Source organism: Papaver somniferum, chromosome 3 (genome assembly GCF_003573695.1).
Source record: "Papaver somniferum cultivar HN1 chromosome 3, ASM357369v1, whole genome shotgun sequence".
NCBI lineage: Eukaryota > Viridiplantae > Streptophyta > Magnoliopsida > Ranunculales > Papaveraceae > Papaver > Papaver somniferum.
In genome coordinates, this window is record NC_039360.1 from 71,114,381 (window position 1) to 71,130,525 (window position 16,145).

At 36.9% G+C, this 16,145-nt stretch overlaps 1 protein-coding gene and 1 long non-coding RNA gene across 2 annotated transcripts; both read left to right on the forward strand.

The window, feature by feature from the left end:
* Positions 1 to 182: 182 nt before the first annotated feature.
* LOC113356454 (methyltransferase-like protein 1) lies at positions 183 to 6,303 on the forward strand. Its single transcript, XM_026599595.1, has 7 exons — positions 183 to 448; positions 884 to 3,612; positions 3,721 to 3,804; positions 4,140 to 4,244; positions 4,381 to 4,489; positions 5,396 to 5,547; positions 5,696 to 6,303. Exons 2-7 carry the CDS (start codon positions 916 to 918, stop codon positions 6,170 to 6,172), a joined length of 3,624 nt encoding a protein of 1,207 aa, XP_026455380.1. The 5' UTR covers positions 183 to 448; positions 884 to 915; the 3' UTR covers positions 6,173 to 6,303.
* A 5,868-nt stretch (positions 6,304 to 12,171) lies between these two features.
* Positions 12,172 to 15,398, forward strand: LOC113361350. Its single transcript, XR_003365092.1, has 7 exons — positions 12,172 to 12,259; positions 12,951 to 13,102; positions 13,200 to 13,301; positions 13,724 to 13,825; positions 13,948 to 13,998; positions 14,138 to 14,202; positions 14,666 to 15,398. It is a non-coding gene; the product is annotated as an uncharacterized LOC113361350 (long non-coding RNA).
* The last annotated feature ends 747 nt before the right edge of the window (positions 15,399 to 16,145 follow it).

Here is a 16,145-nt window from a genome sequence, read left to right on the forward strand (position 1 = left end):
TGGGAGGCAGGACTAAAGCGTCTAAAGCCAACATACTTGTAAACGTTAATTCCTTGCCATACGAAAGCCACCCGATTGACTTTCCTGGTCATATTAGACTTTCAAAAGTCAAATACTTCAAATTGAACTGAACTCAAATCGGACCCCAGTACCCCACAACTGTTGTTTAACCAATAGTCGCAAAACTAAATCAGTAAACACAGAATTTCACCATCCCAAACCTCAACAAATCCAACAAAAACCCTAAAACCAGAGACACTCACAGATACCAGAACCAAAATTTTGAAAAAGACATTTTATTTTTACGAAAAATTCATTCAGAACCGACACAATTATTTACAGTCGATTTGATTGTTCCGATTCATACTTCTTCTGCGAGAGAGGTGCCCAGAAACCAATTTTAGGGATTTCTAGGGTTTCAAAAACTGAATCCCTGGAGTACTCACAGGTCTGAATCTCTCTTTCTACTTCTTCTTGTTTCTTATACGGACTTTCTCTTCGTTGAACTTATGATTGGTTTTGAGTCTTTATGGATCTAATTAATATGTTTAATTTTCCATGTTGTGTTTGTATTGGATGAACTGAAGGTATTGCTGAATGCATGTATTCTGATTTGAACAGTTATTAGGATCCTAATTACATTGTTAAGTTATACTTCTTCGTTGATTCATACTTCTTCGTTGATTCATAATATAGATTTGTTGTTCAAACATAATAATAGTTGTCTGTACGAATCAGATTGCAATTCCAAGAGACAACTGAGTAACTGATCAATAACTACTCTCAATGACTAAGCAATCACACGGGCATTTATCATCGTATTCCTGACACAAGCTTTCTGTTATGTAAGTAGAGAACTAATTTGTGTTTGGATACTTTGTAGGGAGCTTGAAAAGTGGAAGGAATTTGTGTAGAATGGATGGGCTGGAAAGCATAAGGAATTACGTGAAAAGGGATACAGATGATTCACCAGATAGGAAAGGTGATAGGGCTGGAGAAGAGGAAGATTGGGAGAGTAGTGATAAAAGGAAACATCGATCGAGCAAGTCTAGAAAGCACACTAATGAAGAAGATGCAGAAGAATGGGATAGTGGTGGAAAGAGAAAGAGTACCGGGGAAAGAACTGAGAGCAGGAAAAGGTCGGGGGGATCGAGTAGAGCAGGCAGTGGAGATGAAGATGACTATGATGCAAGAAAAGATGGAAGGTCCAAGCAGCCAAAGAAATACCTGGAAGAGAGGAGCGACAAGAAACCAAGCAGTGGATTTCAGGATAGAGAATCAGAAAGCAGTAGAAAAGGGAGAGATGCTTCAGGGAGTAAAGGATTTGTGGCAGCTGATGAGAATGAGAGGAATTCATCAAAGAAAACGAGCTCAAAACCCTCTAGCCACGAGGGTTCCCAGAGCAAGAGTAGAAGTAAAGTTGAAACTTCTCATGACGGAGAGCTTGATAAGAATTCTGATAGAGATTCTAGGTATTATGAAAGGAAAGAAAGCAGTAGAGATAAAGTTCAAGAATCTCGTGAGCAAGACAGAAATCCTAGGAGAAGATGGGATGAGTCTGACTCTGTTCGATCAAAACAAGAAAGTAATATTGGTGAAAAAACTGACCTCAGGAGTGTCAAAACTCCTGATGCTAAGCAGGGGAGTTCGAGGGAGGGAACTGTTGACGCAAGAAATGAGCATAGTGACAGCAAATGCAGGTCTTTTGATCCATCCAGTGATAAAGGAACTAAATCAAGCTACGGTGAAGAGAAAAGGGTTGAGGTGGAGAGGAGTAGGAGCAGAGGCAGGCCTGAGACTCAAGAAGAAGAAACTAGAAAGGTTTCTTTAGATCGCGAAGAGCGATCAAGTAGTGATAAAGCTAAGAGGTTGGGAGAAAGATCAAATGGGTTGGCAGAGGATGTGGAATCTATTGCTAATAGGTCTATTAACAGGCCTCATGGGGAAAAACCTGACAACCAAAGCCTGGAAAGATCTGTAAATGCAGAGGAAGATGGACATGCAAAGTCAAGAGATAGAGTTGGGAGGGAAGTGAGACAGTCTAGAAGGTCACAGAGTCCTGCGAGAGGTGGAAGGCGTCGCCCAGAATCAGATGACTCTGGGTCAGACAATGACAGAAGTACTGGTCACAAGAATTTAGACAGAGAAAAAGAAAGTTATAGGGATGACAGATCAAAAGGAAGGGATAGTAGCAGCTGGAGTGATAGGAATAGAGATTGGGAAGGTCCTAAGGACAGTTGGAAACAGAAGAATGAAGAGATAATAGATGGAGATGGGAATTTTGACCGTGAAAGGGAATGGGAATCACAGAGGCGGGAGCGTGAAAGGATTGATAGTGAAATCTCTCTACATCGACCTGTATATAGGAAAGGTAGAGGCAGGCTTGATGGCGGAAATGGAGCTTCTGATTCAATAGAGATTCGACCCAAGCCATCTTTTGATTTTGGTAGGGAAGAGTCTGCATCAACATTTGCTGGTAGGAAAACTGAAACCGGACAACAGACTAATTTCGTCACTGCAACAAATGACGAAGATTGGGCATATCATCAGGAGGGAAGGGCAAGAATGGCTGAAGTTTATGGTGCCACTGATGGGTATCCAGATGATAGTTCCTCACACGTGATAATAGACGCACAAGGCGGGAAAGGAAGAGGGCAAAAGCCACTTTTGGGTTCTAATCGAAGTGGTGGCGGCCAGAGTTCAAGTGTCGGTTCACAACCAGCTCAATTAGGAAATAACCAGGGATCAGTCCCTCTCAACAGAACTCCCATCCAGGGGCCAAAAGGGAATAATAGACTTGGGAGAGGAGGAAGAGGTAGAGGGCAAGGACGTGATGTGCCACGTGTTGGCTTACAGATGCCTATGATGGGACCTCCGTTTGTCCCTTTAGGGTTACCACCTGGACAAATGCAGGCCCTTGGTAGCAGCATGTCTCCTGCTCCAGGTCCACCGATGGGGCTTGGCATTATGATGTCGCCATTTGGTGGGCCTAATGTTTGGCCAGGAGCTCGAAGTGTTGATATGAACATGTTAGCTGTTCCACCTGGTCTTTCACCTATCCCGCCTGGACCTAGGTTCACTCCAAACATGGGAACTGGCCCAAACCCAAACATGTTTTTCAACCAACCACTCCCTATGAGAGGAGTAAACCCTAGCATATCTGGCCCTGGTTTTAACACTATGGGAACAATGGGACGAGGGATGCCTCAAGAAAATGCTCCGGCAAACTGGGGTCCTCCAAGAATGGGTGGGCCTCTTGGTAAAAATCCTTCAAGAGGCGAGCAGAATGATTATTCTCAGAATTTTGTAGATACTGGTAAGAGGCCCCAAAATTTCATTAGGGAGCTGGAGCTAACTAATACTGTGGAGGACTACCCGAAACTCCGAGAGCTTATTCAGAGAAAAGACGAGATTGTGGCAAACGCAGCTACACCACCCATGTATTACAAGTGCGACTTGCGCGAGTTTGTTCTGTCTCCAGAGTTTTTCGGTACCAAGTTTGATGTCATTCTTGTAGACCCTCCATGGGAAGAATATGTTCATCGAGCCCCTGGTGTTGCCGACCATATGGATTACTGGACATTCGAAGAAATCTTAAACCTAAAGATTGAGGTAGTGGTCTTTGCTTCACTTCCTTAGTGCAGTGTAATATATGAATCTTTAATATGTTTCAGCTTACACTTCTGAATTATACTCTAAGCTTGTTCCCACTGTTTTCAGGCAATTGCAGATACACCTTCCTTCATCTTCCTGTGGGTTGGTGATGGTGTGGGTCTTGAGCAGGGCCGCCAATGTTTAAAGAAGGTATTATATTACGTATTTGCATGAGCAGTTTTTGTTTTTTGTTTTGTTTTGAGGAGCCTATGCAACTAAAAGACCACTGAATGGTACACCTTAGAAGTTGGATTAGTATATGTACTGACATTCCCATGATATTTAATTGTCAGGAAGTACACGTTTTCTTGGGAATTAGGGTCTGCTCTTTAGCACTTTTAATTAGTAGCTATATTACTTGTTCTAGAAAGCACAAAGCTAATTGCCTTGTACCACACAATTTTTTTTTTCTTTCTTCCCAGATGAATGTGTTGGTCCTCGTTGTTTTCTACTTTATGTTATATTTATTTTCGTTTTCCTTGTAGTGGGGTTTCCGAAGGTGTGAGGATATATGTTGGGTGAAGACCAATAAAACACATGCAACTGCTGGCTTGCGTCACGATTCCCGTACATTGTTTCAGCACACAAAGGTTAGCTTTTAGTTTGTTGATACTCTAAGAAAAAGAAAGCATATTATTCATCCCTTCCTTTTCACCTTTCAGATTATAGGTGTTCTATTGTCTGGCCTGTTTCCTAAAATATTTAGCTCTTATTTTGTGATAAAAGGAACATTGCTTAATGGGAATTAAAGGAACTGTTCGTCGAAGCACTGACGGGCATATTATTCATGCCAACATCGACACGGATATAATTATTGCTGAAGAACCTGCCTATGGTAAGTTTTTACTTTCATTTACTTTTGCTGCTCCGCTAATTTTCTGCTATTTGTATGTTTCGTTTAGCATCTATGTTTTTAGACTTTGTGTGGAGCTCTTATTATCTTGCTTTAATGTTTAATTCCATAATCACTGTGAATTTGTTGTCATTATCTTTTCTGCTCTGGGTCAAGATGGGAAATATTTTTTCTGTAGACTTTCTCCTGTTTGGCGGAACTTTTGCTAAAAGGTGTAAGGCGTTTTTTTATCTCTTCCACATTCTCAGTGATGGCCTTAGGAAGATTTACATATTTCTTATTCCTATTCCTTTTCTCCTTTTTGAAATGCTAGGGTAGATATCATTTGGCAGCTTACTGTGTCACCCTGAAACTTTGAAATGACAAACGGACACAGCTCAACTGATTAACTATCTTATTATAATTTAAAATGTATTATCAGAGGGGTTTTAGCTTGTACTTTAAATGATTGTCTACTTAATAATTGGCCTCTTGAGGTTACGACTATCCTTTTGTTTGAAAATGCTGTAATATTGTAGTATTGGTGCTTTTTTTTATTTCTACAGAAGAGCAAGCATATAAATATTTCTTAACCTCAAAGGTTAGCTAGCCTTTCAGTTTGTTTGTATTCTATCAAAGGAAATTTACTGCTTCCTTCCACCTTTGTCTGGCCTGTTTCCTGAAAAAATAAAATAGCTCTAATTCCTGTGGTAAAAGGAACATTGCTTAACAGAATAAACGTTCGCCGAACCAGTGATGTGCAATAACCTGCTTATGGCAAGCGTTTTGTTCATTTAGGACTTTTGCTGCTCTGCTATTTTCTTTGACCTTCTGCTATCTGTATGTCACGTTTAGCATCTATGTTTGTGGACTTTTTGGACCTTCCTCAACCTACTATACTTTGTGCAGGCTCAACAAAAAAACCTGAGGATATTTACCGTATCATTGAGCATTTCTCCCTTGGGCGTAGGAGGCTTGAGCTCTTTGGTGAGGACCATAACATCAGGTCTGGTTGGTGTACTGTTGGAAATGGATTGTCTTCCTCTAACTTTAATGCTGAGGTAGGTTACCTTTGTACTCTAGGGAACATGTAGCGAATCATACTTCTGTACCTATTTACTTTTTTTTTTCTTTTTTTTACTCCATGGTGCCCAACAAATGCTTTGCCTAAAATACTTTCTTTTATGGCTCATTATTCGTTGCTTGCAGGCATATTTGAGGAATTTTGCTGATAAAGATGGAAAAGTTTGGGTTGGAGGAGGAGGACGTAATCCCCCACCAGATGCACCTCATCTTGTATTAACAACCCCAGATATAGAGAGTCTTCGACCAAAATCACCGCCTCAGAAGAATCAGCAGCAGTCATCATCTCTGACGCTGACATCCATGAATACCGCCAACAGAAGACCTGCGGTTAACTCCCCGCAGAACCCAAATGTTCTCACTCTGAACCAAGAAGTCTCAAGTTCCACCCCTCCGGCTCCTCTTCCTTGGGCTTCTTCGCCAATGGGGGTTGGCTTGAAAGGAGCAGGACCAGATGCTGTCAACGTTATGCTTTCTAATGATAATTTTTTTGATAGTTATGCATTTAGTAACAGTAACAACTTGCCGAGCGCACAAGTAAATGTAGATCACCGAGAGGCCGAGTCTTCTCATGGCCCTGGCGCCGCTGCCAACATGTTGTAACTTGTAACTATAATATAACACCAATAATTGTGGTGTTATCTGAGAAACATTGTAATTCAATTTATTTCTCTATCTTCACATATAAATGGAAAAGTAAATGTCTTTGTACCTATTTACTATAGCTTGGAATACACAAGGGTGTGGTACAAAAAAATTAGCCAACATTTAGATCACATAATAATAACTGAAAAAACTGAAATTTTATTTTTGTCCGAGACTAAGTCTCAGAGACACTATCTAAAAAAAACTTCCGTCTGACTTCCCTAATTGTTGCTTTGCAGACCCTATTGGTAAAGCAGTTGGACTTGCTTTGGCATGGGTCGATGGTTTTCATTTTGAAATTGTGCACTCAAACATAAATATGTTAAATGTTTTAATAAAAACAAATTTCTTTGACAATTTTTGGCTTCTAACAGTTTTTTACGGTAACTCTTATAAACCCAAGAAACTAGAATCTTGGGCTTTTCTAGAAAACATATCCTCTAGAATAACTCACTCTGGTTTGGGTTGTAATAGGTGATTACAACCAAGTTTTGAGTCCCTCTGAAAAGATGGGGGGTCTACCCTTCAATAGTATGGAAGCCGAGCCTTTCAAAAGGCTGCTTCAAAGAGCTGGATTATCGGACCTAGACTTTCAAGGAAACTTTTTCACCTGGAACAATCATAGAGAGGGCAACAAAAATATTCAGGAAAGGCTTGACAAAGCCTATGTAAATGATGAATGGATATCTCATTTCCCTGAATCTTTTTTAACCCATCTTCCTTCTTTTGGATCTGATCATAGACCACTTCGGCTAGATCTTTTTCCATTCTCGACTCAAAATCATAACTTCCCTTTTAAATTTTTTGACACCTGGCTTAAAGAAAATTCCTGTATTCAGTTAATAAGGCATACTTGGGATCCATCTTTACTCAACGTTATTGACGTACTGCTTAACAACCTAAAAACCGTAGGTGAAAATCTTACCTCTTGACGCAAAGATGTTTTCGGAGTTCCTGAAAAGAAAATTAAAAAACTGCTAAAAAGTATTGATTCAATTCAGTCGTCTAGTAGAGTTCATAATAAACAGTTGCATCTGAATCAGAAACTTTTAGAGCTAGAAAACCTTTATGACACTCAAGAAGAAATTGCAAAACAATTGTCAAGAGACAATTTTGTTACTCTTGGAGAAAGAAATACTAAGTATTTTCACTTAAAAACTTTAAAAAGAAGAAAGCGTAATCAAATAGATTGTCTTTTAAATCAAAATGGAGAAATATTGAAACAAAAAACTCAAATTGTTGAGGAACTGAAAATGCATTTTGAAACCCTTTTCACTGTCTCTCCTACTGTTCCTGACCAAGAACTAATGAATCTCATTCCTAAAGTCATTTCTGACCAGGATAATGTGGATCTATTAAGGATCCCAACTTCAGATGAAGTTTGGATGGTAGTAAAGTCAATGAAATCTAATAAATCTCCGGGACCAGACGGTTTCCCGGTGAGTTTTTTCGAACATAATTGGTCTCTAGTTGGGAACCAAATAGTTGCAATAACTCAAAATGTTTTTGTTTCAAAAACAATTAACCCTAAATTGAATGAGACTTTTCTCTTCTTAATTCCCAAAATAAAACAACCCAAATCTCCTAGTGACTTCAGACCAATAGGACTGAGTAATACCCCATATAAAATTCTATCCAAACTTTTAGTTAATAGGTTGAAAGTTCACTTAGAAAAAATGATTTCTCCTTTTCAGTCGGCTTTCATGTCTTCTAGGCAAATTGCATACAACATTGTGGTGGCCCATGAAGTGGTCCACTAAATTAAGAAAATGAAAACAAAAAATGGAGGACTAAGGATTAAAATAGACATATCCAAGGCTTTTGATAGGGTCAATTGGAACTTTTTACTTCAGACTTTATCTGCTTTTGGTTTCAGTAAGGAGTGGTGTAGTTTAATCCATCAATGTGTCTCTACTTCCTCTATCGCAATTCTTTTAAATGGTACACCAGGTGACTTTTTCACTCATACCAGAGGGTTAAGGCAAGGAGATCCACTATCTCCTTACCTCTTCCTAATCTGTATGGATGTTTTCTCTAGGCTCCTTTCAGCAAAAGAAAAAACCAAACATATAACTGGTATCAAAATATCTAGGCATAGTATCCCTATTTCTCATCTTCTCTTTGCAGATGATTGTCTGCTGTATTCAAAGGCAAGTCTGGTTAGTTGTAAAAATCTTTTAAATATCATCAATCAATTTAGTAATGCATCTGGTCCGCTCATACATTTTTCTAAGTTAGAGATTTTTTTTAGCAAAAGAATTCATTTTAAACATCAAAGAATTATGATTAGACTTATGAAGATTAAGAAAATTAGCATTACTGACTCTTATTTAGGAGCTCCTTTATTTGTTGATAGATCAAAAATTAAGACTTTTGATAAGATTGTCACTAATATGGAAAACAAAGCTCAAAGTTGGGATGACACAACTTTGGTTCAAGCAAGTAAAAAAGTACTAATTAAATCTGCTTTATCCAGCCTGTCCATATACCAAATGGGGTGTTTTTCTCTGCCTTCAAAAATCACAGACAAAATAGATGCGGTCCAAAGGGACTTTTGGTGGGGTAAACAGAAAAACTCGAAGGGTTACTATCCTATTAGTTGGGGTTTCATGTGTGAACCAATTGAAGTAGGTGGTTTAGGCTTTAAAGAAGCAAACAAAATGAATAAGGCAATGATTGCTAAACTAGCATGGAGAATAGCAACTCAGGAGAACACCCTTTTAGGCTCTGTTCTTAAGAACAAATATTTTAAAAACTCAACTATTTTCCATGCTAAAAAACATTATAATGCTTCGTGGATATGGGGATGCATTATGCAGGGGGTTTCTTTAATCCACAAATTCAGTTGATGGGAGGTAGGCGATGGTAAGTCTATCAACATTTGGACTGATAAATGGATCCCAGTTATGGAACAAAACCTCTTATCTTACTGTGGTAATCAACTAAACCTCTTAACACTTGTATCTGAGTTGCTAGACTCAAATACTAAAAAGTGGAATGTAACGAAAGTTAGAAGTAACTTTGCTCCGGAAATTGCAGATAAGATTCTAGGAATTATAAATGGTACTCTAAAACAAGATAGATTAAGATGGCTACTTACAAATGACGGAAAATTTCCTGTTAAATCAATGTACCAAAAACTTAAACATCCTTCAATTATTCCATTAATATTGATATTACTGTTTTCTGGAAATCCTTTTGGAAGTTGAATATGTCTCAAAGAATTAAATTTTCTTGTGGAAGTGTGTACATAATACCCTGCCTGTTAGGAAAAAACTAGGTGAACACAGGGAAAACATGGACATAAAATGCATTTTCTGTGAGCATGAATGTGAGTCTATAAAGCATTTGTTTTTTGAATGTCCATATGCGAAATCTGTTTCTTTACTGCCTCCTGTTGTAGGTATAAATTGCAGTAGTGATTTAAATTACTTTTTTGCTTAAATGTACTCTAATTGGATAGCTGGAGTATATGATAACTTTGAAATAGAAATCATGGCCACTAAATGTTGGTTGATTTGGAAGGAAAGATGTCTAAGAATTTTCCAATCCAAATCAACTACAAGCATTCAACTCTCACTTGTTGTTCAGAGGCACCTGGCTTTTTGGTCTCCCCTGAGACAATTAAAACAGGGAGTAACTTCTAACTCTTTTTCTGTGTTACAAATCGAAAATGACACAAATACTAGTAGATGGTCAAAACCACAAGCAAATCAATTTAATGTAAACTTTGATGCATCTTGGATTGATTTTTGTACTCCGGCTAGATATGGCATAATTTTGCGATGTGATACAGGTGGTGCAATCCAAGCTACAGATGGTACTTTCACTCCACAGCAGAAGAAGCAGAGGCTCTTAGTATGCTGGAGACAGCAACTTGGGCAAAAAGAATGAACTTAAAGAACTTCTGGGTGGAAGGTGATTATCAGAGGTTGATCTTCTATGCTCAGGACAAGCAGAGTAACATATTTTGGAGAAACCAAGCCATAGTCTCAGAAGCAGTGAAAACTTTTTGGGCTTTATGTTTAACAACATGAAAGACAATGAAGTGACAGACATTTTGGCAAAAGAAGCACGCAAACGGGGAATTCATAAACAACAATGGTTGTTGATGCCATAATTTTTGAACTCTGCTCTATTATCAGATGTATGTTTTTCTAATACAGTTGTTAGTTCTAGCTTTCAAAATAGGGTTAGCATTATGTTGGTAGACACCAATATCTCAAATCAACTAAATGAGATAAAGGAAACCAACATTTTGGAAAATTCTGTGTAACCTTTCTTCTTTTCAATATAAGTAATTTAAAAAAAATAAATAAATGTCTTTGTACCAACAAGAACATTCCAATGGTTGAACTTGAATCTATCACCCCGCACCAAAAAGGCCAAAACTTGATTCACACCCGAATTAGGAAACCAACCCGTTTCAGGAAAGCTTTTGTCTTATAAGAGCAACTGCAGTGGTGCGAGTATAACCAAATACCAAAGAGGGAAAAAAAGATCAAATTTTGGGTTTAGTATGATGTGTGACGCTACGGTGGAAAGACTAAATTTGGTCAGACGTACATTATACGTTCGCCTGGTGTGGGGCGTAGACTATACCAACGCCTGATTGGGTAGATCCTAAAAAAAAAAATAAAAAAAAATGAAAGAAGTGGGGCGGAGGTATAAAGCCCGCCCCACTAAAATGGTTTTGAAAACAAAGAATGAGGCGGGGGTATAATGCCCGCCCCATACAAAATAATAATAATAAAAAAAAGGGGCGTAGACTTTGCGTACGCCCCATGTGGAGCGTAGACTATACCAACGCCTGATGTGGGGCGTGGAATATACGTCCGCCTGATGTGGGACGTACACTATATGTCCGCCTGGTGGTGGGGCGTGAAGTATACCAACGCTCGACTATATTTGGGTTTAGTCTTGGTCCCAGACCAAATATACTCTGGTTTTTAGTCGTTGATCAAAATTTGATCGATAGTACGTTCCACTACGTCTGTTCAAAAGACCAAATATTTGGGTTTACTCTCCCAGTGTGGACGCTCTAAGTAGAGAAACTTAAACGCTTTCTCAGACACGAGCAAATATCAGACCGCAAAACTTTTAGATCTGGAATTTTTATATTACCTAAAGTACCCATTTATAAGCAAAAGTCACTGGAGATATTTTCATTTTCAATTTTTATTTCTCTTTCCCTTTCTCTCTCCGGAGAAACTAAACCAAATCATTCTTTGAAACTTCTCTCTCTCTCTTTCATTCTCCCTAACCCTCTCGATCGAGCTCTTCAATGAAGAAACAACTCCTCCAAAATAGCAGAAATGAAGAAGCAAATAAGTCGTCTTCATTTATCGGTCTCCAAGATCTGATAACACACTAAGATTTGGGGTTTACAAATGATTTCAGTTCATAAACCACATAAATTGAAGAAAGAGATTTGATAAAGACCGTAAAAGAAAGTAAAAAGGGCGATAAACTTGAAATTGAGGTAGTTATATGGTTTTTATTACATTTTTGTTTCATTCGATTTAGGCTTTCATTTTAATTTCGGTTGTTCTTCCATCAGATCTTGAATTCGCAATAATATATTGAAGATTTTTCAGATCTATATTATATCGATTATTCAAATCATAGTCGGAGCTTAGATCTATTTGTGTATCATCTTAATCTCTCTTTTGAGATGGAAATTTCGAGAAAATTTCAATTAATTTCTTTCTAGGGTTCTTGAGTGAGATTTAACTTATCTCTGAATCTGTAATTATTATTGAAAAGATAAGTTCATATTTGAACTCAGGATACTTTATTCTTTATTACCCCTTCAATCGATTTAATTTTGGTCAACTTTTGATTTTCTATCTAATCTAACCCTCTATATGTTCAAATGAAATTTGTTTAAGTTATGCGCAAGTTAAGAATACTAATTTGTTTTTATTTTGGCTTGACGTTATGCAGCCTTCTCATCATTCACTGTGATCAAGAAGAAGCTCGTTAAAAAGATGGGACAAAACAAACTCATCATTAACTGGACTGTATGAAAGATGATAACAATAGGTTTGTTTTTTCATTTCTCTTCCACTCACATTTTTAGTGGATGATGGTCAATTTTTAGTGGATGATGTAGTACGTGAACTTTACTTTTTGGCTAGTGTGTCTGATGTGAATTAGCTTCTGTAGTATTTCTTGAACTTTGCTGTTGTGGGAATGAATTAGTTTATATTTTTGTAGTTATGGAGTTGATTAAGCATGCATAAGTAGTTGCACTGTTAGTGGTATGATTGACAGAAATTATATTTTGGATTTTAAGTTGATTAAGAAGTGATATGTAGTTAAGTTGTTAGCGATTTCACTGAATTAAATCAACTCAGTTGGGTTTCAGGAATCTGTTGTTATAAGATTTTGTTGGTGGTGTTATGTGTTGGATTGTTAGAGCTAATGAGAGTGGTATGTGGATTGCTAGATCATCATTTCCTTAGCATTTAGTTGTTTACGTTTACGTTTCTATTTTTTACATATGAATTGTAGGATAATTGGATGTGTAGCTGCTAGTTACACATTATAATTGGATGTATAGTTGTTATATTTTGGTGTGTATCCCATAATTAGTACACCAGTCATATACATGTATAATCCATAGTTACACTAGTCAGATGCAATATAATCTGCGGTGTTTGTTTGGTTTGAAACTTGAATGATGAGTTTCATTCATTATAATTTACTAATTATATGCATGTGTAACTCGTAGTTACACAACTCAGATGCATGTATAGCCCCAAGTTACACTATTCAGTTGCCTCGGTAAATCATAGTTACACATTAAGTTGGATGACACTGTAAAAGAACCCAATCAACTGTTGATATCAGAGAAAGATATCCCTCAGGAAACCTTGGAGAAAGGTAAATAGTAAACAATGTTCATTTCCAATTTTCTTTTGGCATTGGTTCATGTGTGTCTGTTGTATTGATTTATTGTATTATCAAATGTCAATTGCAGGGAATACAAAATCCTGAATATATTGGAGTTTGATAACAAAAGAAAGCTAATTGTGCAAGATGAGGATATGAAAATTCTTCTTTTGTGAAAAGGTGAAGGCAGGTATGATACAATTATATGTAATTGCCGAGTACTTTAGCCATATTTTTGGTGTGTATCCCTTAATTAGTACACCAGTCACATGCATGTGTAATTCCTAGTTACACTAGTCAGATGCACGTGTAACTCGTAATTACACAAATCATATGCATGTGTAACTTCTAATTACACTTTTCAGATGCATGTGTAACTCGTAATTACACATGCTAAAACGAAAAAACCTTGCAAGGAAAGATTACATGGGTACACAAGCTTTTTTTATGGATGTGTAACTGCTGATTAAATTTATGCATCTTCCTAGAAAGAGATTCATTGATTTTGGTAAATTCACTAGATCTCCAAACAAAAATGTTGGTTAGGTAGTTATGATATTTGTTTCACTGTTCGATTTTTTATTAATTTGTTTTGTATCATATGTGTGTCAGCTGTTGTGAGGAAGGAGATTGGAGATGAGACTGATTGAGAGACATGACGTGGCAATGGAATTTCTAGTTTTTCTATTCATCTTAGTATTTACTCTCCGAATGGTAAGATTATCTCGTGTAAAGTGGTGCCTTAAGTTTGAATACCTAAAATGATTACGAGTTTGTAGCTGTTGCTTCTTTGGTCATCTGGCTCATCTCTTCTGTTGTTTTTTGAACCTTCGCAGTTGTGAATTTGACCCTGATGGATCTTCCTGGATTGACGAAAGTTGCCATTGGTAAGTTTCAGTTAAATTTTCTTTAGGTTTCAGTTGTGGATTGATGCTCGCAGTCCTCTTGCTGTAATATATGATGTACTATGATTCTAATTTATTTTCTTACCATGAAACTGACTGACTGGTAAACCTGGGACCGTAGATGGTCAATCTGATAGCATCGTTGCGGACATTGAGAACATGGTTCGCTTATTATTTATTGAAAAGGTATATCCTATAACCCATAAACTCATCTTATTACAGTGCTGAAGTTCTTTTGTGTATATTCTTATGTTTATATGAACTTTATAAGATATTGTGCTCCATGTTCGTCTTTTATGAGCTTTAGGCATTGGATATAGCGATATAAGGTGAATCCTGCTAGTTTAACCAGACGAATGGATATTGTGCTCTAGGCATTGGATTTTTTCTGTTAGTGTTATTTTCACCATAAGTACACAAGCTTTTATGGATGTGTAACTACTGAGTACACGTCATATTATTAGAAGACGCATGTGTAACTCTCAGTTACACTACACAGAGTATGTGTAACTCCTAATTACACTTTCTTAGATAAGTCATCAAGTGTCTTTGTATGATCTTTGTTATTCTCCTTGTAATTGTTCTATAATTTTGCTTCTATAGATTTTTTTTCATCCAACCTAACTCGTGTATATTTATTTTGTTGCAGATACACAAGCATTTTGGAATGGAGGAAGATAAGAAGGGAAGAGAACATTTTTATTTTATTAGAAGATCTCGTTGCTTATTTCTTGGATTTCGTTATACATATTTCGTGTTTTAGCTCGTTTATTGTGTTCCAAAACAATTGATAAACAAAGAATTTTTTGTAAATGAAATTATTGTTTTGATAACAACTGAATACAGATGTGTAACTTATGGATAATTTTGCTTCTATAGATTTTTTTTCATCCAACCTAACTCGTGTATATTTATTTTGTTGCAGATACACAAGCATTTTGGAATGGAGGAAGATAAGAAGGGAAGAGAACATTTTTATTTTATTAGAAGATCTCGTTGCTTATTTCTTGGATTTCGTTATACATATTTCGTGTTTTAGCTCGTTTATTGTGTTCCAAAACAATTGATAAACAAAGAATTTTTTGTAAATGAAATTATTGTTTTGATAACAACTGAATACAGATGTGTAACTTATGGATAATTTTGCTTCTATAGATTTTTTTTCATCCAACCTAACTCGTGTATATTTATTTTGTTGCAGATACACAAGCATTTTGGAATGGAGGAAGATAAGAAGGGAAGAGAACATTTTTATTTTATTAGAAGATCTCGTTGCTTATTTCTTGGATTTCGTTATACGTATTTCGTGTTTTAGCTCGTTTATTGTGTTCCAAAACAATTGATAAACAAAGAATTTTTTGTAAATGAAATTATTGTTTTGATAACAACTGAATATAGATGTGTAACTTATGGATACACATTTATTATGGATGTGTAACTTCAAAATACACATGTCATATGCATGTGTAACTTTTAATTACACATGCCATACGCCCATATTAACTGTTTCATGACATATGAATGTGTAACTTTTGGTTACACATGTCATACGAATGTGTAACTTCTCGTTACATATATCATATGGATATGTAACTTTTCGTTACACATGCCATATGGATGTGTTAGTAGGTGGTGGTTGGCGACGACGGTTGGTGGTCGGAGGTGGTGGTGTGAGGCGGTGGTGGCGGGGTTGTCATTTTACCATATTTTAATAATTTGGGCCTAAATTTGAAGTTTATTAATTAGGGCCTTGACAATATACATAAGGGTATGAACGTCTTTTAATAATTTGGGGCTTAAATTTAAACTCCTTTTAATTAGGGGCCTCATATTATGGGTAACCCATGGGTTGGGTCTTAGCCTATTTTTCCCTTCTTCAAAAAGAACGATTTTTTGGGGACCATGGTTTTTTTGGGGGGACCATGGTCCTATTAGGCCACCTATCCTACAATGTTAAGGGATGTCCTAAAATCAGATGAGATTACTAATTTGGCCCTTACCCTAATTAAATTAACCTAACTTAATAACTACATCTAACTTAATCAAAAGAAAAACCTAAATATAATCCTAATCTAACCTAGCCGCACAAAAAAAAAAAACAGTTTGAGGAACTGTTCTCCTCTTCTTCT